Below are 23,766 nucleotides of genomic sequence, written 5' to 3'. Positions count from 1 at the left end.
AACGGACATCTATGTGTCGGTCAGTTCTGGGAATGCCTCTCCAATAACGACGTCACGGCACCAGCGCTATTACCGGAAGTGACGGCGCTCTCCCACTGCGCGTGTGTTGCTCAAACGCGGAAGTGTTGTGGTAACATAACTTACTGGAAATAACACGGTTTTCTTGAAAGAGCGAAAGAGTAGAAGGGGAAGGCAGAGGGGGAGGAGGAAATAAACTCGAAGAGACAGATAATGGGGTTTTGAGCCGCAAACGGAGGACTTTTCACCTGACAGGTAAGGAGCAGCGACCGAAAGCTCTGAGGGGTAGAGAGTTTCGGACAGACAGGTGGGGAGAGTTCCTGGTACTCTGCCTCTCTCTCTCTCCCCGGGCTCCTCCGTGTCTGCTTTTTCTTTTCAAGCTCACTTTGTGTGACTATAGCGGCGGGCTACTGTGTTATTGTTGTTCGTGTTCCCGTCTCTGTCACAAGGTGAACCCAAGCGACACGGATTATTATAACTGTAAAGGTAACTCTTCTATAGGCAGCGCCAATAAGTTCAGTTCACTTGATTGTGCATTGGAATGCTTCTTTGCGTGTGTGCTCCAATACAAAGACATTAAAGGAATCGCCAGAAACATAAACACAGATCATCATCATCATCAGCAACAACAACAACAACAACAACAAGTTAAATAACAGACAACTTTAAAATAACCGCATCAGTGTGAGTGATAGGGGTATCTGATGGCTTGTGGGAAGAAGCTGTCTCTGAATGGGGAGGTCCGTGTCTTGATGCTCCTGTAACGTTTACCAGAGGGCAGGGGGGAGAAAAGGGAGAAATCAGGCTGACTGCAACAAAATTGTCCGCAATTGGGGGGAGCTGTACTCCGTGTAGCAGTACCGGCACTATAATGTAGAATTATGAGGAGCGCTGGCAGTATTATAAAGAGGTATTATTATTAATAGTTATCATAACAGTTAAAGTATTGGGAGCAGCAGTATCGTTGGCAAATGCAGTAACCGCCCTTAAACTGTGACGGATAATCATGAGTTTCTGGTTTCTGCGGACGGGTGACGGGTGACGGGGGCAAACCTGTCTGACTTGTTGCGTGACTGACGGCTCACCAGGCAGTCGGCCGCGCTACCCTCCCCGATGAAGTGTGTCTGAGCGAGTGAAGTTCCAGAACCTCGCCTCCCGTCCTCCTCCGACTTACCTGGCTGTTTATTCACTTGGGAGGAGACCGCCGGACTCGCTTTGACACACGACGCTTTTAGCCAGTTGTGATCCTTACTCAGACCACTGTGATTCCAATCGCCGTTTTTATAGATCGATCGGTACTTTATTGATCCCATGCGGGAAAGTCAAGGGCTACAGCAGCCAGGCACAATCGACACAGTACAGTGCAGATGTAGTAATGCAATAAATAAATAAAAGTCTGAATGTACAGAACACAAGGAAGCCTTAAGACACAGTGTAGATATTGCAAACTCCCAACCATATTGCACAGAGTGGATAACTATTGCACAGCTGTGAATGATGAATTGCCCATTCCACTTCCACATGTTGCACTTCTCTAAACCGGATGTAGACAGAGCACCAGTTGCATCAGGTGGGGCTGCACACTGGTGGGGGTGGAGGGGATCCCCATGACCTGTAAGGCGCCTTGAGTGGAGTGTGCAGAAAAGCACTATATAAGTGTAAGGAATGATTATTATAGTTGTTACAGAGGAATCAGGTGTCAGGAGTGCAGGTATGGTGTCACAACAGGTCAGTGCTGCCCCTGTCCAGACATACAGTGGTTGGGTGGTGAGGTCTTATGGCAGTAGGCACGAATGATCTTCTGTATCGCTCCCTGTCACACTGTGGTAGGATCAGCCTGTTGCTGAAAGTGCTCTTCATTCCCACAAGCATGTCATGGAGGGGTGGGAGACATTGTCCATGTTGGATATTAATTTGGACACCATTCTCCTCTCAGCCACCACCTCCAGAGGGTTCAGATCAAACCCAGAGACAGAACTTGCCTTCTTGATGAGCTTGTTCAGCCAGTTAGCGTCCCCCACTCTAATCCCAGAGCCCCAGCACACCGCTGCCTGGAAAATGGCACTTTTATCCAGTGGTCCCAAGAAACGAAAGAGCTGCTATGGCCTGGCCCGCTGTTCTGCTGGCCCTGCTGGCACTCCTGACCACCCCTCTGCCCGCCCCTGGAATGATCCCAGCCAGTTCCAGAGGGGTTTCAACCACGCCTTTTAGCTAATCAAACGTTTGGAGTCGCCGGCAGCGGGAGACGTCCAGAACGCTCCTGGGTGTCCGACGCAGCAGCCGAGAGCTGGGTTCACCAGGTTGTGTGGCCGGCTGCCCAGGTCTGGGCACTGGGCCCTCCAGCCCAGGCGAAGAGTATCCCCCATGTGTGGTTAGATTGCTGAGGGTGCTGGGGCTCACGGGGTCTCCCCAGCCGGGGTCCCACTCTCTGAGCGAGTCGCCCCATGATCTGCGTCTCTCTCGCTCTCTCAATTTCAGTTCAATTCAGGGTGCTTCATTAGCACAACCGATGGGGAGAATCAGTGTTGCCAAAGCAAATAAAAATCATCATATTTACCTGAAACAAAACAAAAAATAAAAGTAAAATAAAATCTTACAGACACTTACAACAAAGACATATCATAAAATATTTACATGTGCTGTAAACATCTTGAGCGTTAGTGGGAGACGGGCTCACTGCTCCTCAGGCTGGGACAGGAGATCACGTACTGGGGTGCCAGTTCATCTCCCCCCCCCCTCTCTCTCTCTCTCTCCCCCCCAGGCTGCCGGTCGGATGTGCAGTGTTCGCAGGGCTGCGGGTGAGCTGCTATGGCCTGGCCCGCCGTTCTGCTGGCCCTGCTGGCACTCCTGACCACCCCTCTGCCCGCGCCCGCGGCCGGGGCGGCCCCCTGTGGGCCGGGCCAGGCCTGGGCGGTCCGGCTGGATCGCGGCGGGCACGCCGGCGGACAGGAGCTGGACGAGCTGGCCCACCGAGTAGCCGCGGAGGCGGGGCTGGAGAGCCGGGGGCAGATCGGGCAGCTGGAGGGCCACTACCTGTTCTGCCCTGGTGTGGGGCCGGACGGGTGGGATCAGGACGACAAGGGGGCGGCCGAAGTGCTGGCTGCCCACCCTGAGGTGTCCTGGTTCTCCCAGCAGCAGCTTCTGCGCAGGGCCAAGAGAGAGCTGGCCTTCAACGATCCCAAATACCCCAAACAGTGGCACCTGGTGAGAAGGGGACCGTGTAGCTCAGACATGGCTTGAGTGGGTGACAGACTGGTACTCTGACGCACTGCTTCCCAAACTGGCGTGCTCACTGGCGTGCTGCAGGAGACTGGCTGGTTGTGGGCAGGTCAGGGGCTGTGCCGTGGGCAGGTCAGGGGGCTGTGCCGGGCCGTGGGCAGGTCAGAGGGTGGACCGGGCCGTGGGCAGGTCAGGGGGCGGACCGGGCCGTGGGCAGGTCAGGGGGCGGACCGGGCCGTGGGCAGGTCAGGGGTGTTCTACAGTTTGCCAGCGTGCCGTTGACGGGTCTCGGAACTAGAGCAGCCTGCTGACGTGCTGCAGGTTTCTGGTGTGTCGCAGAATCCAAGTTGTTTAAATTGTTTAGGTAAGGTGCGTCAGGTAACTTGTTCCAGTGTTGAAACGAGTCTGAAGTATTTCTTTTCATTGGGACAAGCATGTTTCACCTTGAAATTCTAGTTCAGCAAGTGAAGAAGAGTATTTTCAAAAAATGTTTCTTGGAAATGAAAAGGTTAGAAGACATTTCTTGTACTATTAGTGCTGATTATTTTAAACTATTTGGTGTTTGGGAGGTTGTACGTGTGCTGTGAGCTGAAAACGTACAGGAAGCACTGCACAAATATACTCAAAATAAACAGAGAAATTCATGCACTGATCGACCCCGATATATTGCTTAACAGACTGTGAGACACGAACGTGCTGAAAAACATGGGCTGATGAATGTACTGACTAGCACACTGACTGACAGTGAGTAACAGTCAGTTTTTTGCTGCATGTCTGCGACTGTCTGACTCTTTGTCATTTCTGATAGACATGACAGGCTGAAAACCTGCTGTCTACATTAACTGGCGTCTCTAAATTGTATCCCCTGTCATGTCTTCTTGTGCCCTGCGATGGACTAGCATCCTGTCCAGCGACCCTGTTTTGGACTAAGTGGTTAATGTAATGATCACGGGCCCCTGATGTCTCACTGTCGGCCTGCCTTTGTTCTGCTGGCTGTGGCTGCCTGAGAGTTTCTTTTGTGAAGATTTCCTTACCCCCCTGTTCTCTCTCTGTCAGAATCTCCTTTCCTCCCTTGTGTCACTTGTGCGCTTGCCCCTCTCTGTCCGTTTCTCATCCACTTCCTTTTCTTCGGCATGTTCTCTCTTTCCTTCTCCCCCGCAGCACAATAAGGTCAAGGTGGGGATGGACATCAATGTGACTGGAGTGTGGGAGCGCAATATCACGGGGTCAGGGGTCACGGTGGTCGTCGTCGACGACGGGGTTCAGCATACGCTCCAGGACATCCAGCCCAACTATGTGAGTCTGTGTGGCGCCGCTTTGTGTAACGGTGTGCGTGTCACAATTTGGGTGCGTGCAGGGTATTTGGGTGTGTGTCATGATGTGTGCGTCGTGTGTGTGTGTGCAGGGTGTGTGCATGTCATGGTATTCGGGTGTGTGTCTCAGTGTGTGTGTGTCATGATGTGTGTGTGCAGGGTGCTTGGGTGTGTGTAACAGTGTGCGCCTGTGTATCCAGTATAGTGTTTAAAGGTAGCATTTAATGTCAAGAATGTCAACAATTCTCTTTCAATATAGCATTAAGATACTCTTTCTACCAAAAATATCTAGCTGCTCACAAACTTCACACGTTGATCAAGGGTCTTAGTCAGGTAAGTAAAAAGCTGGAGTTACAGGAGGTGGCCTGCGTGCCAGTCTGAACACTGTTTGTGCAACACTGATGTGTGATGATTGTGTAGTAATAGTGGGCACCACTGTATGTGCAGTGACAACCTATCAAATTATCAGTGTTTTTAGAGATGATGTCAGTGTGTGGAGACAGCGTGAGCTGAGATCTGTGTGTATGAGAAAGTGTGTAGGACAGTGACTCAGGTGTGACAGTGTGTGTGTGTAGGACAGTGGTTCAGGTGTGTGTTGCTATGACAGTGTGTGTGTAGGACAGTGATTCAGGTGTGTGTTGTTTCCTCCCCAGAGTCCTGAGGGCAGCTATGACCTGAACTCGAATGACCCAGACCCGATGCCCCACCCTGATGCCCACAGTGACAATCACCACGGCACCCGCTGCGCGGGCGAGATCGCCGCCGTGCCCAACAACAGCTTCTGCGCTGTGGGCGTGGCGTACGGGAGCCGCGTGGCAGGTGAGGGCTCTCAGTGGCTCCGGTAGCGTGGCGACGTGAGGCTGTGCAGCTCTGGATAAAATCCATTCAGTGGACATGCTCTGGGGACATCTTAGTTGTGTTCTTCAGAGTGGTGTGTAAGACAGTTAAACAGAACTGGGTTCTATGGATGCGGGGGAGTGGAGTGTTGGCGTGACTCTGGACGCGGGGGAGCGGAGTGTTGGCGTGACTCTGGACGCGGGGGAGCGGAGTGTTGACGTGACTCTGGACGCGGGGGAGCGGAGTGTTGGCGTGACTCTGGACGCGGGGGAGCGGAGTGTTGGCGTGACTCTGGACGCGGGGGAGCGGAGTGTTGGCGTGACTCTGGACGCGGGGGAGCGGAGTGTTGACGTGACTCTGGATGCGGGGGAGCGGAGTGTTGGCGTGACTCCATGGATATGGGGGTGTGGCGTGTTGGCGTGAGTCTGTGGACACAGGGTGCGGTGTGTTAACATGTCTGTATGTTCAGGGATCCGGGTCCTGGATGGCCCCCTCACAGACAGCATGGAAGCCATCGCTTTCAACAAACACTATCAAATCAACGATGTCTACAGCTGCAGGTAAACAGCCGGTCACACTGCCTCTCGCTCTCTTAATCATCTCCCTGCATTACATGCTGTCAGTGTTTCACTGCTCTGTATCGCAGCATCGCACTGAACCACTGGGCTGTAACATGTCTCACCCCATTGTGAAGCAGCTGTCTCACGGCCCCTTCCTCCACTCTCTCTTCCTCTCTGACTCAGCTGGGGTCCTGATGATGATGGCCGTACTGTGGATGGACCCCACCCACTGGGCAAGGTCAGAGTTCTGGACTCTCCCTCTGCAACGCTGTGATAGTGCTCCACTAACGCAGCGATACACTGACACACTGCTGCACAGACACCGTGACTTTGACACACTGATGCACTGCTGCACTTAACAGCTATACTTTACTTGAGGTACGGTGCACAGATTCACTATGACTGACACTGCTGTCGCCACACTGCTACACAGAAACTGCTGCGCTGATCCACTATGATTGTGAAATTCCTGTGCACGCACACAGGATCCATTCTTCATTAGCATCTAGAACTAATTACTAGTGCTCTCTTCCATTGCCTATAGATATTGCTTAAAGTTCCTACTGGGCTACTGGGAGGCCATTGGCAGCTCTTGCTTGTTTTAAATGTGATGCTGACCCACTTTCCCACTTACTCAAGAGTGTTTTGTTGGGTTGGGCGCAGGAACCTTTCCTGTTGATTATTGTTGATTATTGCCTGTTGTTCCGGATTAATAAAATTCATGGGCTAGAGTTTCACTGCTTTCCTGATGCCGCGTTTCCTTGCGGACCAAATCAGGTCCACAGGTAGGTGTCTGTCTGCTGGTAACATATGGATGCCGCAGAACATCAAATCATTGTTGTTACTCTTAACCCTATTCTAAGGTGTAGAACAGCTGCTGACACGTCTTGTGCAAATGCATATATTTCCAGCTGCAGGAGTTGGAGTATTGCATGGGGAGGAGAGATAAATGTGTTGCAGTTTGTACAAAGTTCCTCACCTTTAATCTACTTTTTTTATTAGTCAGCCTGTGAGGTAGCTGTAGCTATAGTTACAACTATTCTTATTATACAAATAATTCTTTGTTTATGTAGATTGTCTACTGACTTCTGTCCTTCAACGGTGATTAAAATGCCTTGTGGTAATTCTTCTCTCAGTTGCTGGTTTCACTGCCTTGAAGAGACCTTGTCCTTGGTTTTCTTTGTGTTCAGTACTCTAATCTGAAGTACAAGCCCTGAAAATCATGAGGAAAGGAAATTATACCCTTGCCCTGTGTGTAATATATGAAGTAGAGGGTCTGGAGAATTGTTTACACAGTTGACACCAGCGCAGCAGTCTCATTTGAGAGTTACACTCATCTAAAGCCCTCAGTCACCTTTGAAAAATGAGTCCCTAGTAACTCAGTTGTAGATTATAATTATGGTCATGAACTCACTAGATGTAATTTGAAGTGTGTCGGCTCAATGTGCTCCTGACACTTGGCACAACCTGCAGTACTACAGTCTGCCACTGGAGAGCACTGCGCTCCACACAACCCCTAGCCCTCTGAGTTCCTCCGGCGCTGCATCTGAAGATAGAAAAAATGGCTTATTTCTGTAACTTATTAAGTAGCAATTCAGTCTCTTCTAAGCTGTTTTCTTCAAACCAGTCTAGTAATTGTCAGTTTGGAGAAGTGATGAATGAACATTAAATATTGAAAATCGCATTCAACATACATGTATTGAGCTTATGTATTTTTTAAAAGTATTTTATAGCCTGTGGAAGAGGTAAAGTCCTCTATAGCTGCAGTTGTCAGCTGGAAATGTATGAGTAAAGTAGTCCTGTTGTGCAGACAGCCCATGTTGTTAACACTGCTGCAGAAAATGTGTGAGCAGAGTCACCCTATCGCGCACACAGCCCATGTTAACACTGCTGCAGAGCTCTTTCTAACTCCGAAGCAGACCAGACCAGAGCTGTAATTACAGCCCCTGTAACCGCCTGCTAATTTCATTTAGTCAGGAACTAGAACCTGTCGGATGCACTTTCTCTGAGACTGACGCGCGGCGGCTCGTGGCTTTCCCAGAGCTGTAGAAGCTGATGCGCCGGTGTCTGGGGGTCCCCAGTGTGTCCAGGGCCAGCGGGCGCGAGGAGACGTGCACACGTGCTCTTCCGCCCGCGCCCCCCCTGCAGAGCCTGGCGGCGGCACGATGTGTGTCCGGTATGTCCGGTATGTCCTTAAGCGTGTGTAACACCAGGCCCTGGGCGTGGACTGGCAGCGCCGGCACCGCGGAGCACGGCCCCACACAAATGCCGGGATGCAGGCAGACTCAGGCCAGAATCGAACCCGGGACCTTGGAGTTCTGAGGCAGCGTGTGCCGAGATGACTTCAAACAGGCTGTGCAGGACCTCCGGAATGTAGAGAAATAGGGGCTCTCTCTTGTCTCCTCTGTCTCTCTCTTCCTCTGCCTTTCTCCCCATCTCTGCCTCTCTTTTCCTCCCCCCACTCCTTTCTCTCCTCCTCTCCCCCTTTCCCAGCAGTGGACAGCCCTTGGCCGACTGTTGCTAGTGGCGGCAGGAGAGGAAGGGTTGGCCTTAACACCCTGTAGTCAGATTTCCCCTCTAGGAGGAACGCTTGCACTTTGCATTAGCAGCACTTGGCAGCTGCGCGAATGAAATAAAACGTCTTGAGTTAATTACCCGCCATGTGCTTTCGATTCCCTGCGTCGCTTTTCAAAGGTCATTGTGTTCTGGAGGACGCGTGACCACGGCTCAGGCTCCTGAGCTGGATTCAAACGCTCCGCAGCTGAGGATAGTCAGCGATGCCGTCAGCCTTGATTCCGCTGTGATGCGTGCTGTCCAGAGTGGGGTTTCCAGAAAGCCGCTCAGTGAGGCTCTGCAGTGCACCTGGGGCACCCCGCATTCCCAAGGGCCTCGAAGCTCTTTACACCAGGAGGGGGACCCCTGGGTGACCTAGCCGGTCAGGGGGAGGAGAGAGACGCTGCCTTTCCAAGAACTGATTGTTGATGCACCGGGGACACCAGGGTTAACACCTCTGCTCCTTGGATTAATTGGATAATTAATATCTAATTGGTCAGCGCCTCGGTTTATGTTCTCACCTGAAAGTGCACTCCTCCCGCCTCACCCTGCTTTGCCGCTGGCTTTGAAATTCTGGTCCGGGCAGAAGAGCGCCACCTACAGGCCCACTGTCACTCGTTTGGTTGTTTTTTTCCTTGGGGGTCTCCCCTCCCGGATCCAGGCGGCCGCCGTTTAAGGAGATCAGGCTGTACGGCGGTAACGCTGCCGCCCAACGGAAGGGGGGGGGGTGCCTGTGCATATGTGGGCACTGACGTGTCAGTTTGTTGTTTTAAAGGGCAACTGTAGGAGGTGGCTCAGCTGTTAGCGTTGCTGCCTCACAGCCCTGGGGCCTTGGGTTCGAGTCCTGGACCTGGGGTGCTGTCTGGGTGGAGTTTGCATGCTCTCCCTGCGCTGGCGTGAGGTTTCCTCCAGGTGCTCCTGTATCCTCCCCCAGTCCAGAGACACGCTGGCAGGTTAATTGGCTTCTTCGACAACTGGCCCCGGTGCGAGAGTTTGTCTGTCTGCGCCCCGCGATGAAGTGGCGTCCCACTTCGAGGTGTATCCTGCCTCGTGCCCATTGCTGACCGAGAAAGGTTCCGGCTCCCCTGCGACCCGGTATCGGCTCAGAGGGATAGAAGATGGATGGACGGGAAACAATAGGACCTTTGAGCCCATGTTTGAGCTGAGCATCTCACGCCACTGACCGCAGGGCCCCGGGGGCTCTGGGATCAGCGTGCTCCTGGCAGCCTGCGCCTGCCCAGATGGGATCAGCAGACCTGCTCGTGTCTGTAATCTTTTCCTAATGTTCCCCTCTCATTACTGTGCCTGGCGCGGTGAGTGGAAACTTGCGGGAGCAGTAAAATGGTTCAAGCTGTGCGATTCCCGTTAATGAAGGGCTCTGGCGCGCCGCCGGCCCTGGGCTCTCTGTGGTGTCCTGTCAGAGCCAGGGGCAAGCCAGCGGTTCTGACTGAAGCCGCACCCTTCCTGCTGCTGCGCTCGACCGTCCTCGAAACGGGACGTCCCACTGTGGTCGAGCGCTGGCGGCTCCTGTCAGGGGGCCGTGGGGGGTGGGAGTTGGACAGGCAGCAGTGTGGAGGAGTGGCGGGGGTCTGTGTTCAGGACTCGAAGGTGTGTGTGTGTGTGTAAGGGGGGAGTGCCCAAACCCTGTGAGGGACACTGCTGTTGTACCAATTAAACTAGTTTAGTCAGACCTCCAGCACATCTCCCAGCTGCCTAAATGGGTACAAACGTGAGATCATAGCAGCAGCCGGTTAATAAAAGAAAATTTGCTCTAGTCAAGGCAGTGAGGTCGTAGCCAGGCCAGATATTACTGTATGTTCTGGGTCTGGATCTGGAGCGAACCCTGAGGTTAATACTCCTTCGCTTGAACAGATCGCTTGGGATGGTTATTTTCAGGTCAGGTCAGCGTCACCTTCTTTACCACCGGCTACGGGGGTAAAAGCTTTGAGCCCCTGCTTTTGCAGTTTCTGGCCCAGAGGGGGACGGAGCGGCACCTCGGGACACCTCGCCGTCCGTCTCCCTTTGCCAGGGCTGGCCTCGCCGATCCTGGCTCGGGCTGGATCTTCTTAGGGGCCCTGGTCCTTGTCTGTGAGGTTTCCCGGATGCCGACTGCAAGCGGTGCGATACGTGATGGTCAGTGGGCGTCAGTTCTCCTCCTGTCCTGCAGGCGGCGCTGCAGCACGGGGTGATCGCTGGGAGGCGGGGCTTCGGCAGCATCTTCGTGGTCGCCAGCGGCAACGGGGGGCAGTTCCAGGACAACTGCAACTACGACGGCTACGCCAACTCCATCTACACCGTGACCATCGGTGAGTCCTCTGCGCCCGGCTGGCCAGCGGCTACCCTCTCCTCTAACAGCCCCCGCCTGAATTTATCCCCTCCTCTAACAGCCCCCGCCTGAATTTATCCCCTCCTCTAACAGCCCCCACCTGATTTTACCCCCAGCTCTAACAGCCCCCACCTGATTTTACCCCCTCCTCTGACTGCCCCCAGCTGATATTACCCCTCCGACAGCCCCCCTCAGGCAGTTGTGCCAGCAGTCTTCAGCAGGTGCCTGCCTGGCGGAGTTGCCCACAGTGGACCTGTGAGGCGGCCTGTCGCCGCCCTGCAGGAAGCCGCTGTGTGGCGCTCTGTCCTGAGCTGTGTGTGTTGCAGGGGCGGTGGATGAGAACGGGAGGATGCCCTTCTACGCGGAGGAGTGCGCCTCCATGCTGGCCGTCACCTTCAGCAGTGGAGACAGACAGCTGCGCAGTATCGTGAGTGTCGGCGTATAGTGCTCATTTACACGCTGGGCAGCGGCGCAGACGGACTTCACTGACACAGAGAGACATGGCTGACACACTGACGTGCTGAGACACAGAGAGACATGGCTGACACACTGACGCGCTGAGACATCACTGACGCACTGAGACGTGGACACAGGGAGACATGGCTGAAGTGCTGAGGCATTGCCGACACAGAGAAATGCCTCTACTCTACTGTCCAGTCTACTGTTTTCAGGACAGGGGCCTGTGTCTTTAAAAGATGCCTAGTCACATGTACCTTATGCAGAATGGGGGATGTGTTGTGGCCCTGCAGTGCGTCCTTTGAACCCTTTGAGCAACACCTTAAGAAAACAGGAAGAGCTTGGGCTATTGTGTGCCGATGACATCATGGGTCGTTAAGAGTTTACATTTTGAGGATGTGGACTATAATGGTCATCTGCGTCGTCGCTGTGTTGTTTTTTTAGCGGCTCTTGAGACGTTGAGTTGAAAACATTCAAACACAGTTCAGCTATTTAATGGGAACCCCAGTTGGCTATTGTCAGCGTGTTCATGGTGTAATAAAAAATGACAGGTTTGCTATTTATATGCTATTAGCGGCGAGGGTAAGCGTCCCTGTTTTTCAGATTTTTTTTTTAAGGCAGCGGTTTCAGCTAACAAAAGGTTTTGTGCTTGAATTGTGTCTTGAATCCATGTTCAGCCTGGGCAGGTGCCTTACCGCCCCTGATCGAGCTCGACAGCCACACTGTACAGGCGAGCCAGGGCCGTCAGTCTTGTGGGCTCCGAGACCCGAGCAAGAGAGCTCAGGAATCCTGACCGGAACGGGTGGGGGTGGGGGGCGAGGAGTAAGGAAACTGGGAAAGAAGCCGCAAGCGCGGTCCTGCGGTTGGCCGCTGTTTGCTCGCGGTCTCCATGGCGACGCGGTGTTGCCGGGTGATGTCAGCGTGCGTGGCGTGGGAGCGTGCCTCTGTCCTCGCGCTGCCCGTCTGGGTCCTTCAGGCGTCCCCTGGGCCCGCCCTGCCCGGCTGAAGCTCCAGGCTGTTTCAGGGGGAAAAGCAGCCGGAAGAAGAAAAGTGTAAATAGTACAAAAAAAAGAGAGTTGTGTAAGTGCATCCTCAACTAAATACCTCATATATGCATCAGTGCGTAGAGGATGGGGCTCCCGTCTCTCAGTGCGTAGACCCTGTGTGTGTGTAGACAGCAGGCCTCCTCACTGCGTGTGATTAATCCAGCTCCGTGTGCCCAGGTGACGTCGGACTGGGAGTTCCAGAAGGGCACGGGCTGCACAGACGGGCACACGGGCACCTCGGCGGCCGCGCCCCTGGCCGCTGGCATGGTGGCTCTGATGCTGCAGGTCCGACCCTGTCTGACCTGGAGGGACGTACAGCACATCATTGTGTACACCGCCACCAAGGTGAGCAGCTGTGGGGGACAGGGAGAGCGGGTGGGGAGAGTGAGTGACAGTGGGGAGAAATAGAGACAGAGGTGCACCTCCTCCTGCACTGTGCCCTCTGTTCTGGGATTGGAGAAACATTCTTCCCCAGATTTACAAATCTAATCTCAGCAATCCCACACCTGCCAGGATCACAACAACTCCCATTCCTACTGGGAGAGGGAGGAGGGAACTGGCAGCCCAGTACCTGATCTCCTGTCACAGCCCGAGGAACAGTGAGCCTCTCTCTCAGTACTGCCCCATGTGTTTGAATGTCATGAATGAGCAAAGAATACCTCCAAATTCGCAGTAGAATTGACCCAAACTGAAAACGGACTCGTATCTCTAGAGAAATTAATTCCAGTCGTGAAATGAATCCTGTCTCCAGGTTTAAACCCTGAGGTGATGTTGTGTCAAGTCTGACACCGCTGACGTGTCTTTGTGTGTGTCAGTACGAGGACAAGCGAGCGGGTTGGAAGACCAATGGCGCAGGGCTGCACCACAGTCACCAGCATGGCTTCGGACTGCTTAATGCCTGGAGGCTGGTCAACGCTGCCAAGGTACAGACCTCACCACCTGGGCTTCTGGACTCTAAACTGTCCTGACTTTGAACTGTACTGTGTACTGCCACACTCTGGACTGGACTGTGTCAGTGACTGTCCTGTCCACTCACCACACTCTCTACTGGACTTCAAAAACACTGTCCTATCTGCTACCACGTTGTGCTGCCAAGGTACAGACCTCATCACCTGGGTTTCTGGACTGTAAACTGTCCTGACTCTGAACTGTACTGTCCACTGCCACACTCTGGGCTGAAATAAAGACACACTGTACTGTCCACTCACCACACTCTCTACTGGACACTGCAAGTGCTAAAATACAGTACTCCACACACTGTAGTGCTAAATACATTACTTTATACACTACAGTGCTGAATATAGTACTGCACACACTAGTGCTAAATACACGATGGAACACACTGCAGGAATATTGAATACAGTACATACTTAATACAGCAATTCAGACCATAAGCGATAAATACATTACTGTACACACTGCAGGAGTACTGTTACAGTACCCTACATACATTGTTAAATATATTGTTATACACACTGCAAGTGCTAAATACATTACTGTACACTGCAAGATTACTGAATACAGTACCGTACATTCTGAATGCATTGTTATACACACTGCAAGTGCTAAAGACTTTACTGTGCACTGCACGATTACTGAATACAGTACCCGTACATACTGAATGCATTGTTATACACACTGCAAGTGCTAAAGACAGTTTTGCTTACACTGCAGTGCTAAATACAGCACCATACGTGCTGCAGTGAATAAGAGTCCTGCAGTGCACTGAACTATGGCCAACGTGCTAAACTGCACTCTCCCTCGTTGTTCTTCTCTCCCTTTCCGGCTCCATCTCCATCCAGGTGTGGGAATCGGTGCCATTCCTGGTGTCCTACCAGAGTCCGGAGCTGAAGGAGGAAGCAGAGATCCTAGCCTTTCCCGAAAAACTCGTTCTCACCTGGAATGGTAAGGGGGTGGGGATCAGAGGTGGGACAGGAAGGAGCCACAGGGAGTGTCCCAGTTCAGATCCGTACCTGAGCGGATACCTGTGCAGTATCCTGCTCCTGCACTGTTTTTGGACTGAACAAGTGATCCGTTTAATGCACAGTGTTGTGAGCTACTGTACCAATATCCTTCACTGCAATGAGTGTGGATGTGAGTGGATCACCCTGGACCTCTGTTCTCAGAGACAACTGGTTTTGACTCCAGCTGAATTTCTGCTTATGTTGTAACACATTACCAGGATCTGCAAATGTCTGTTTGTCTGCCCTTTGTGGCTCCCTGTAACAGCAGAACAGTTACAAAGGAGAGAAGGACATTCAGCCCAGCCAATCAAAGTTGGCTTGTTAGTATCTAAGTAGTAGCTAAGCAAAGGATCCCATTACGCTGTTTCTTGAAAGAAATCACTTGTTCCAGACTCCCACAACCCTTTGTGTAGGAACAGCGGCGGTTCTTGGTTTTAAATGTACCCCTGCATTGTCTGTGCTTGTGTCCTGCGGCTCAAGACGTCTGCTGGGTTGACTTTGTTGACGCCTTTGAGAATTGTGAAAACTTGGATCAGGTCCCATTGTGTAATTTCTGTCTGAGACAAAAAAGCTCAGTTCTCTTAGCCTGGCGGTATATGGTATCCTTTTAAGCCCTGGAATGTATGAGGGTGTCTCTTCACTAGACTGAATCCAGACCTGCTGTATCTGGTCTATTACATGGTGACCCAAACTGCACACACTATTGTAAAGGAGGCCTTCCTAGTGAGTTGTACAGTTTTAATGCTGAGGGTCCGTAGGCCCGGGAAAGCAGACCTGAGGTTCAGGGCATGAGAGGCGCGTGTCCTCGCTGGATGTGCCACTTCTGGTGATTTACACGGAGAGGAAGAAGGAGAAAGTGAGAAAGAGGCAGGGCAGGGAAAGAAGCCTCTCCTCCAGCCAGCCTCCTGCGCTTATCTGCCCTTTTTAGGCAATGTTTCTGGTTCCAGAGTCGCTGTGTCACCCTGATATTGCAGCACGGCCGCCTCTCTCACTCGCGTCCCTGCCAGCCTTTCTCTGTTCCCCCTCCCTCCCTCCTGCCTCTCGTTCGGATTGTTCTCTTAGTGATTTTTCTCGCCCTTTCTCGCTCAGCTGTTTCCCTTTATCCCCGTCCCTGCTTGCTGGTCAGGAAAACCCTGCCTTCCCTGTACAAGCGACCATCGCGCTGTTGAGCGTGATATGGCGAGGGGGTGAACTAGGAAGAGTCAGTAATCCTTTCGAGGGCTCCGGCCGCTGAGAGCCAGCAATTTATCTGTTCCCAGCCCGGGATTCTGAGAGGCCGGGCTTTTGGAATGCGAATGTTGTTATCATTTCTCGGACGTAATTAACTGCAGACATTGGGAGTCGGGATTTCTAAGGGAAGGCAAATCCGGCTTTGAGTCGAGCAGGGACCTGGGGAACTGTCGAAGCTGGGCTTCACAGGGCCCGAGGAGGCCTGATGGGGTTCGTCACGCCTCTGAATGTCGATCTGATTGACTGACTGACCAATTGATTGATGTGATTGATCGGCGCGAGGTGAACAGTAGCAGCGCTGGCTCGGGAGCGCAGCTGGGGGCCCAGTAGCTGTCCGGGAGCGCCGAGGAACGGACGGTCTCTCTCCCTCTCCCCGGCCCCACAGGGGATGTGTTCTTCCCTATAAGGAAAAGTGGTGTGAGGCTGTAACAACAAACAGTATGAGGAAATGCCAGGGGATTACACAGGAGCAGGAATTCAAACAAAGAGGGCGGGCGGGTTTGGGGGAGGGAGAGAGAGAGAGTGTGGAGTCGAGTGTTAACCTGTCTGTCCCTGTCGGATTCTCCCTGTGCCTCTCTGGGTGCTAGTCTAAATCCCTGTTGCTTTGCCTGTCTGGGAAAATCCAGTACAGCCCAGTCAGAGACAGTAGAGACTGAGGAGCAGTCAGAGACAACCAGTACAGCTTGGTCAGAGGCAGTAGCGACTGAGAGACCCAGTACAGCCCGGCTGGGGACAGTAGAGACTGAGAGACCCAGTACAGCCCGGCTGGGGACAGTAGAGTCTGAGAGACCCAGTACAGCCCGGTCAGAGACAGTAGAGACTGAGGAGCAGTCAGAGACAACCAGTACAGCTTGGTCAGAGGCAGTAGCGACTGAGAGACCCAGTACAGCCCGGCTGGGGACAGTAGAGACTGAGAGACCCAGTACAGCCCGGCTGGGGACAGTAGAGTCTGAGGCGGACTTCGAGAGACCCGGTACAGCCTGGCTGGGGACAGTAGAAACTGAGAGACCCGGTACGGCCCGGCTGGGGACAGTAAAGACTGAGAGATCCGGTACGGCCCGGTTAGGGACAGTAGAGACTAAGAGACCCTGTACGGCCCGGTCAGAGACAGTAGAGACTGAGAGACCTGATACAGCCCGTACAATACAAATGTGGACAATACAAACTTAGCATCAGCACTTATCCATTTGAGGAGTCTCTGAAGCGATAAAACTGACAGAGCAATAATGTCAGTTGTTTCAAACTGTACGTAGGTGTTGTGTAAGTTTTTACAAAAGCCCTCCCTGGCCTGCAGTGACCGCTGCGGACCTGCGGCAGTCTGGGATGCTCACGCTGGAGCACGTGGCCGTTACCTTGACGATGACTCACCCTCGCCGTGGCAACGTGGAGATCCTGCTAAACTGCCCCAGTGGGATGACCTCCCTGATTGGAGCCAGGCGCATCATGGACACGTGAGTCACACCTGGACGTGTGTCTGCACTTTCTTCACTCAGTCTCTACTGTCTCTACTGGGGACAGTAGAGACTGAGGTACAGTTTGAGAGACCCGGTACAGCCCGGCTGGGGACAGTAGAGACTGAGAGACCCGGTACGGCCCAGTCGGAGACAGTAATGTCTGAGAGACTCCTACAGTACAAGCACTGCTCGTGCTCTCCAGACGGACTGTGTGTTTTCTGGCCGATGGCCAGTCCACGATGCAGTGTGCTTGGTTTGGATTGGCTCTCTTGAGTGTGCCTTTTCCTCAGCGTAGCCTGTTCTGTCCACAGGGAGCCCACAGGATACGCTGACTGGACCTTCTCTACCGTGCGCTGCTGGGGCGAGAGGGCTGAGGGGCAGTACAGTCTACAGCTCACTGACTACAGTAAGTCAAAGTCTTGCTCTCCTGGTGAGGGTTTACTCTCCTGACAGAGGTTCTCCATCTGTGTCAGAGAGCTGCTCTCCTGGTGAGGGTTCACTCTCCTGACAGAGGTTCTCCATCTGTGTCAGAGAGCTGCTCTCCTGGTGAGGGTTCACTCTCCTGACAGAGGTTCTCCATCTGTGTCAGAGATCTGCTCTCCTGGTGAGGGTTCACTGTCATGACAGAGGTTCTCCATCTGTATCTGAGAGCTGCTCTCCTGGTGAGGGTTCACTGTCATGACAAAGAGGGTTCACATGAGGGTTCTTGTTAGAGAGAGGGTTCATGCTCATTCACTGCTATACTGAATGAAAACACTCAGTCATTTCTTGTTCTTCTGATGATGTACTGTAACTTAAGTGATATTGACCTTGCAGAGGGGTCACTTTTTTGGGAATAACTCATTAATATCTTGTGCACTTCCTTTGATATCTGATTACTGCCTAGTGATCAGTAATGCTGATTAGACATTGATCAATTCAGTCCAAGATGTCAATGAAAACCCCTGAGAATGTTACAGTCTTACAGTCTAATCCACATATATCGCACAGCCTGTACAGGGGCTGTCCTGTCTTGGTCTTTCTCCTTGATTGATCTTTCTGCTTTCAAAGTTAAAATCCCCGTTCTGCCGTTGTCTTTATTTCTCTCACGGAAGTGCGCCAGGCTGTCGGCACGAGCAGACGTGTTGCGCCATCTCGCCATCTGCTGCATTCTGGGAAGGCCAGAGCAGTCTCTCCTTGCGTCCTAAGACCTTTCCCCACCCCGAATCCACACCTGCTAGCGTACCGACAAGAAACCAGCATGATGACACTGTGAAGTGTTACAGAAACAAGGTTGTTTAAAGTACAGTAGCTTCCTGAAATCGTGCCCCTAAGATTGCGATGCATTCTGTGCTGGAGCTGTTATCTACAGCCTTGCTGAGTGTGATGACACCTCTCAGGGCAGCACGTCCTGTTCCAAGGAGTTTACAAGAAGGGGGCAAAGTGATAAGGTGCTGGGGAATTTTCCCCGTTCGTACCAGGATTAGTTCCGATTAGTGTCTTGCACTTCCTCGAGAGATTCAGGGAGTGCATTCGAAATATGTCTGGTCAGCTTTCTGCTGCAGAAAACGGCGGCCACCACTCACTGTACGGGTTTTCGTTGATATGACATGTACAGTGGCAGTCCGTACCCGGGTTTTCATTCGAAGAGCAGATTTTCATTCCTGCAAGCTGGGCTCTTGTACAGCATCCTCTTGGATGAGGAGTTTGTTTTTTATTTTCATTGCATTTGGACTTTTTTTATAATAATGGCTTATGTGTGCTAAGTGCCCGCAGCACAGGACAGTTCCCAATGTTTATGCTTTTGCTAATCACTGTAACAAAGTCCAGTTCCTACCGGACAGTGTGGATGCACAGGAGTGTTTACTGTTTTCCCACTTGTTGTCTATTTGTTAGCTGACGACTTGAAGCATGTTACTCGAATAATGAACCAGGGATGTTAGTGTTTTCATTCTTGAGTGCCGTTTGGGTGTTTTTGATGGAATTTTTTTAGAATTCTGGAACCAGTTGAAGATGAAGAAGTGGGAATTTAATTGACATTTTACAACTTTCAGAGGAATGAATTTAGCTCGTGGGTATAGGAATTATTGTACTAGAACGGTCTCTCTTGTCCACTCATTTTGGAATACCTGAACTTGTGTAAACACACCTAATATATGAATGATCGAAGAGTTTTTATTTTTTTGCAATGGAAAAAGTCCAGAGATGTTGGAGTGGGTGTCCCATTCTCTGGGTCAGTTTCCCTCGCGATCTGTCCTTGCTATCCTCCAGGGCTCTGCTGTGTGGCACCGGACAGTCTGCCTGCTGCTTATCAACCTCGGTGTCTTTCTGTCTCTTACTCTCAGGGGACGGTGTGCTGTCCCCGGGCGTGCTGAACCGCTGGAGGCTGACTCTGTACGGCTCATCCATGTCCTTCGAGGCAGTGAAGGAGAGGCAGAGGTGAGGCAGACGCTCTGGGTCTCGGGTTGTGCCAGCGTCCTGCGAGTTCGCTGTGCTGGGTGTGAGTGTGTCTCGGTGAGACGGGGCCATGCAGTGGGGTGAGGCATGTCTGTTCAGTGCCTTTCACAGAGGAGGAGCGCTGTGATTGGCTGTACAGCAAGGGGAGGTGTGTCTCTCGGGGGAGGCGCTGTTGTGATTGGCACATAGCGAGGGTGGGTGTGGGTCATCTCCATACTCTGTAACAGTAGGGTCCAAAAGATCCACTAGTCACTGATATTGGGGATCTTCAGCACTGACCCCAGAGACTCCCTGTCCAGTGCATTTTGTAGATCCCCTGTTTCTGAATTTTGGTGACACCTGTAAAATTTTGATTCAATCAAAATAACTGGTCTGTTAGTACCAAGACTGTAGTCCAAAATGATCTCAAAACACTTTAACATATCAACTGCCTACAATGTGACCTTCAACCCCTGCTGGACTGGGGCTCTCCATTCTCTGGGCTCTGTAGTCTAGAGTGTGCCTCACAGTAACCATGTGATGTGATTGGTCCACACAATGTAGCAGGGTGGGTGTGCCTCACAGTAACGATGTGATGTGATTGGTTCACACAACGTAGCAGGGTGGGTGAGCCTTACAGTAACAATGTGATTGGTTCACAAAATGTAGCAGGGTGGGTGTGCTTCACAGTAACAATGTGATGTGATTGGTCCACAGAATGTAGCAGGGTGGGTGTGCTTCACAGTAACAATGTGATGTGATTGGTCCACAGGCACGTGGAGGAGGCAATGGGTGGGCAGTATCTGCACAGTGGCTTCTCTCTGCCCTGCCCTCCTGGGCTGGACATCCCCCCAGAAGTGGTGAGCCCCCTCACCTCCAACAGCTTGAAGGTGAGTCTGAGAGTCCTGTGGGTGACATCTGCCTGAGCTTTTGTTCTGTCTTCTCTCTTCGAGCGTATTGACACCGGGCTTGGTTCACATGGTCTAAAATCCAATGAACTTGGCTCATTTGTGAGCCATTTACAATAGACACGTTGTAGTGTGCAGTCTTGTAAGGTATTGTGATCCACTAGGAGGACAAGTCTTCTCCAGTCTTGTAAGTCATTGTGATCCACCAGGAGAACAAGTCTTCTCCAGTCTTGTAAGACGGTGTGATCCACTAGGAGGACAAGTCTGCCAGGATTACAAGATGCGCCTGAGAAAAATGGTTTGATAAGTGTACACATCCCTTAATAATACTAATCATAAATTAGCCCCCTGACCATCCCCTTGCGTTTGGTCTCCTTGGGTACTGTTGTTGTAATGCTTGGGGTAACTTTTATCCGGCGTGGGTACCATCTCATCCGTTGATCACGTTCAGGTGGATAAAGAGAGCCGTACCCAGGCTATGAGCCAGATGGGCTGAGACCACATCTTTAGGGTGGGCCCTGTGTGGTTCGTTTGCACAGTGACCAGAGCGAGGGCAGGGCTCCAAGTGCAGGATACAGCCCTTGCGTGACGGGCGCCTTGTTTGTTTGGGTGCACCAGGAACACTGCGTACTAGAGGCTGACCGATTCTTCTCTCTGTCTCCCTGCAGTCTCTGCTCCTCCTGGGCTGTTTTGCCCTGTTCTGGTCTCTGTACTACACCCTGGAGGTCAGCCTGGCTCACCTGGAATGGCCCAGGCCGTGCTGGGGCAGGAAGCGGGGCAGGGGGAGCGTGGAGGAGGGCGAGGGCGGCGGGCGGGTCCCCCTGCACACTCTGGCCCTGACCCCCGCGAGCCGCCCCACTCTGCAGCTGGAAGAGGAGATGGAGGAGAAGGAGGAAGAGGAGAAAGCCCCGCTCATCGCTCAGGACACCCTTACGTAGCGCCCCCTGCCCCTCTCCTGCCCCTCCTTCTTGAAGCAAGGGGGTTGTAGGGCTTGAGGGGCAGCCTAGGCAGTGGACGGGTCACGGAGAGAGACAGACTGGGGGACATGGCATGACACCCCTGAACACTCACTCGCAGGCCCGCGCAGGGAAGGGGAGACCGCAGCAGCCCTGGAGCCTGGAGCTGCAAGAGGGACTCTCCTGGCGGGACCACCTGGATCCGAAAGCTGCCCCTTCCTGCAGGACGCGAACCCTCCCAGCCCCCCTCCCAGCATTCTCGGATCAGAACCCCCCTCCTGGGCGGGCCGGCTCCCGCCCGCCTCGCTGCGGAGCCTGTCCGAGGGGGGCGTGGGGGGGCTCCGCCGGCTTCCCCCGGTGTTTCTGGCTCGGGGGGTTAAAGGGTTTATCTGCAGCGTGGCAGAGGCGGGCTCTGCTGGAGGATGGAGAGTGAGTGAGACACTGAGGGGCTTCCTACGGAGCTCAGAAACACACACACAGACTCACACACAGACTCACACACAGACTCACACACACACCTCCCCCCGTTTCACCCCATTTGACAGATCTCTTCCCCAGGAAGATGGAAAACCATGAGGTGTTACCAGCTCGAAAGGTGTTGTTGCGCCTTTCCGGTGCGTTTGCACCATTTCACAAGTAAAACACCCTCATGGAGCCAAACCACGACTCCCCCCCCACTTGTATTTTTATAAATACATGTAAGTGGCCTGGGTTTGGAGTAAAAGACAAAAAAGATACATATTGCACTGTGAACAAAGATTTCCAGAAAGCGAGCTGGAGGCGCGCTCCGAGAAACGGCGCTCTCGCGTGGCGGCCCGCTGGGCAGTGTTGTGTCCAGTCCGCAGGCCGGGACTCGTCCCTCGGCGCCGCCCTGCATCCGCCTCTCCTCGACACCGCACCTCGATGGGGAAGAACTGGGACTGGCTGGCGATGGGGCCGAGTTGGACCACGAGGGGGAGGAGAACGCGATTCCTCTGAAAGCCTGCCCTCGCTTCATCAGACAGGCGGTCTGGCTGTCCCCGGCTGTGATTCTGTGTGCGTGTGAGAGATGGGGGGGTGTCTTTGAATGCTGCGAGTGTGTGCACACAAAAGGAGTCTGTTTAATATTCATATCCAGTACAAATATTCCAGCTTCCAGATTGTTTTTAAGAGATATTTTTTTGGGGGGTATTTTCTTTCCGAACCCTTGTTCATTTGGACGCTAAGGTGGAAGGAGAGTGCAATGTGTGCAAACCTAAAAGAGAGCATGTACTGCAGTTTTTTTAAATACTGGATTTTTTTTTTAAATAAGCATAACATTTGTGGCGGGTGTATATCTAGAAGTGAACGTAGGCAGCAAATGGATGCATGCATATATATTTATATGCTCAGATGCATTCATTCGTGTGCCGATGGATTGGAACACCTTCAGCTCTCGAGCTGTAAGAACAGGACTGCATTGCATTCGTGCAGGTATTGCTCATGTTTTGCACACTCACTTTCTGTGACACCGGATTTCTCTGCAATAGCTGTGCAATCTCTTCTGGTTTTGTGCAATAAGGCCCCTTTGCTTTCGCCCCAGTCAGAGCTGTGCAGTGTAATGATCACAATCCTCTCGCAGAAGGTCCCTATCTGTTGCTCTTCTGTAAATTTCACTTCTAACACACTGCTGCTGTCAGTAATATACGGTATACAGTACATTTTATTCTCAAGGTTTTTCGGGAGTTTCGGGTGTAGTGTTTTCATTTCGGAAGCACGTGGAAATGTACAGGAGCAATGAGGTGTTGTGATCATTTGTCACACTGCTGTGTGTGTGTGTACAGTATGTGTCTGGATATATACACAGCCATAACCTGCTTTCTCAAAATCTGGCTCTGAGGTTATTACTCTAGATTCTTTTGGGTTATAGGAAATTAGTGCTCATGAATATCCTCCCTGTGTTGGAACCTCAAAGTATATATTACATGTAAATGCTTTGGTTGCGCTGGTGTCTTTTAAAACCTTTTGCTCGAAATAATCAGATGGTTGTCATTGAGAATCGACCTTGCACAATCTGGTTTTGCTAAACCGGGTGTTTTCACAACCAAAACTGTGACTGTTTTATTTGTTAAAGTCAAGCGCCACCTCAGGGGTGCTCAAAGCGAGAGTCTGCTTTTGTATTTGGTCCTGCGGCTGATCTGATCTGGATTAAATAAAGGCTGTTTTTTCAGGATCGATGACAACGTGCAATTAAAACCGAGAGGAGGAGGCAGTGCTTTACCCAAAGGATTGTAGGAGTGTGGAACAAGCTGAACTCAAGCCGAATACCCTGGATGGCTCAGGTACCCCAGCTAGTATAGCTTGTCTGGGAACTTTGGGTTCTTACTGTAGATGCTCTTGGATTGTGTGAGAGCTGCCACTGTCTGACAGAGATCGCTAACCCCACTCTCCTATCTGGGACCGCGTTCCAGCCTCCTGTTTAACTGGTCAGTGGTTTGGAAAGGCAGATCGTCTAAGAGGTATTTCGTGGGTGTCCACAAATCTGCCGAGATG

The 23,766-nt window shown here is 52.2% G+C and overlaps 1 protein-coding gene across 1 annotated transcript; it reads left to right on the top strand.

Moving 5' to 3' along the window:
- The first annotated feature begins 81 nt into the window (after positions 1 to 81).
- On the top strand, positions 82 to 23,446 carry pcsk7 (proprotein convertase subtilisin/kexin type 7). The gene is made up of 16 exons (XM_069182401.1): positions 82 to 273; positions 2,780 to 3,222; positions 4,399 to 4,533; positions 5,204 to 5,369; positions 5,857 to 5,947; positions 6,131 to 6,185; positions 10,668 to 10,806; positions 11,153 to 11,253; positions 12,506 to 12,673; positions 13,144 to 13,251; positions 14,131 to 14,233; positions 16,817 to 16,973; positions 17,288 to 17,382; positions 19,301 to 19,394; positions 20,164 to 20,281; positions 20,968 to 23,446. The coding sequence occupies exons 2-16, from the start codon at positions 2,827 to 2,829 to the stop codon at positions 21,235 to 21,237; spliced, it is 2,196 nt and encodes a 731-aa protein (XP_069038502.1). The 5' UTR covers positions 82 to 273; positions 2,780 to 2,826; the 3' UTR covers positions 21,238 to 23,446.
- The last annotated feature ends 320 nt before the right edge of the window (positions 23,447 to 23,766 follow it).

The sequence above is a fragment of the Lepisosteus oculatus genome, chromosome 23 (assembly GCF_040954835.1).
Source record: "Lepisosteus oculatus isolate fLepOcu1 chromosome 23, fLepOcu1.hap2, whole genome shotgun sequence".
NCBI classification, from domain to species: Eukaryota; Metazoa; Chordata; class Actinopteri; order Semionotiformes; family Lepisosteidae; genus Lepisosteus; species Lepisosteus oculatus.
Note: the sequence above shows the minus strand (reverse complement) of the source record. Positions and strands in the feature narration are given on the sequence as shown.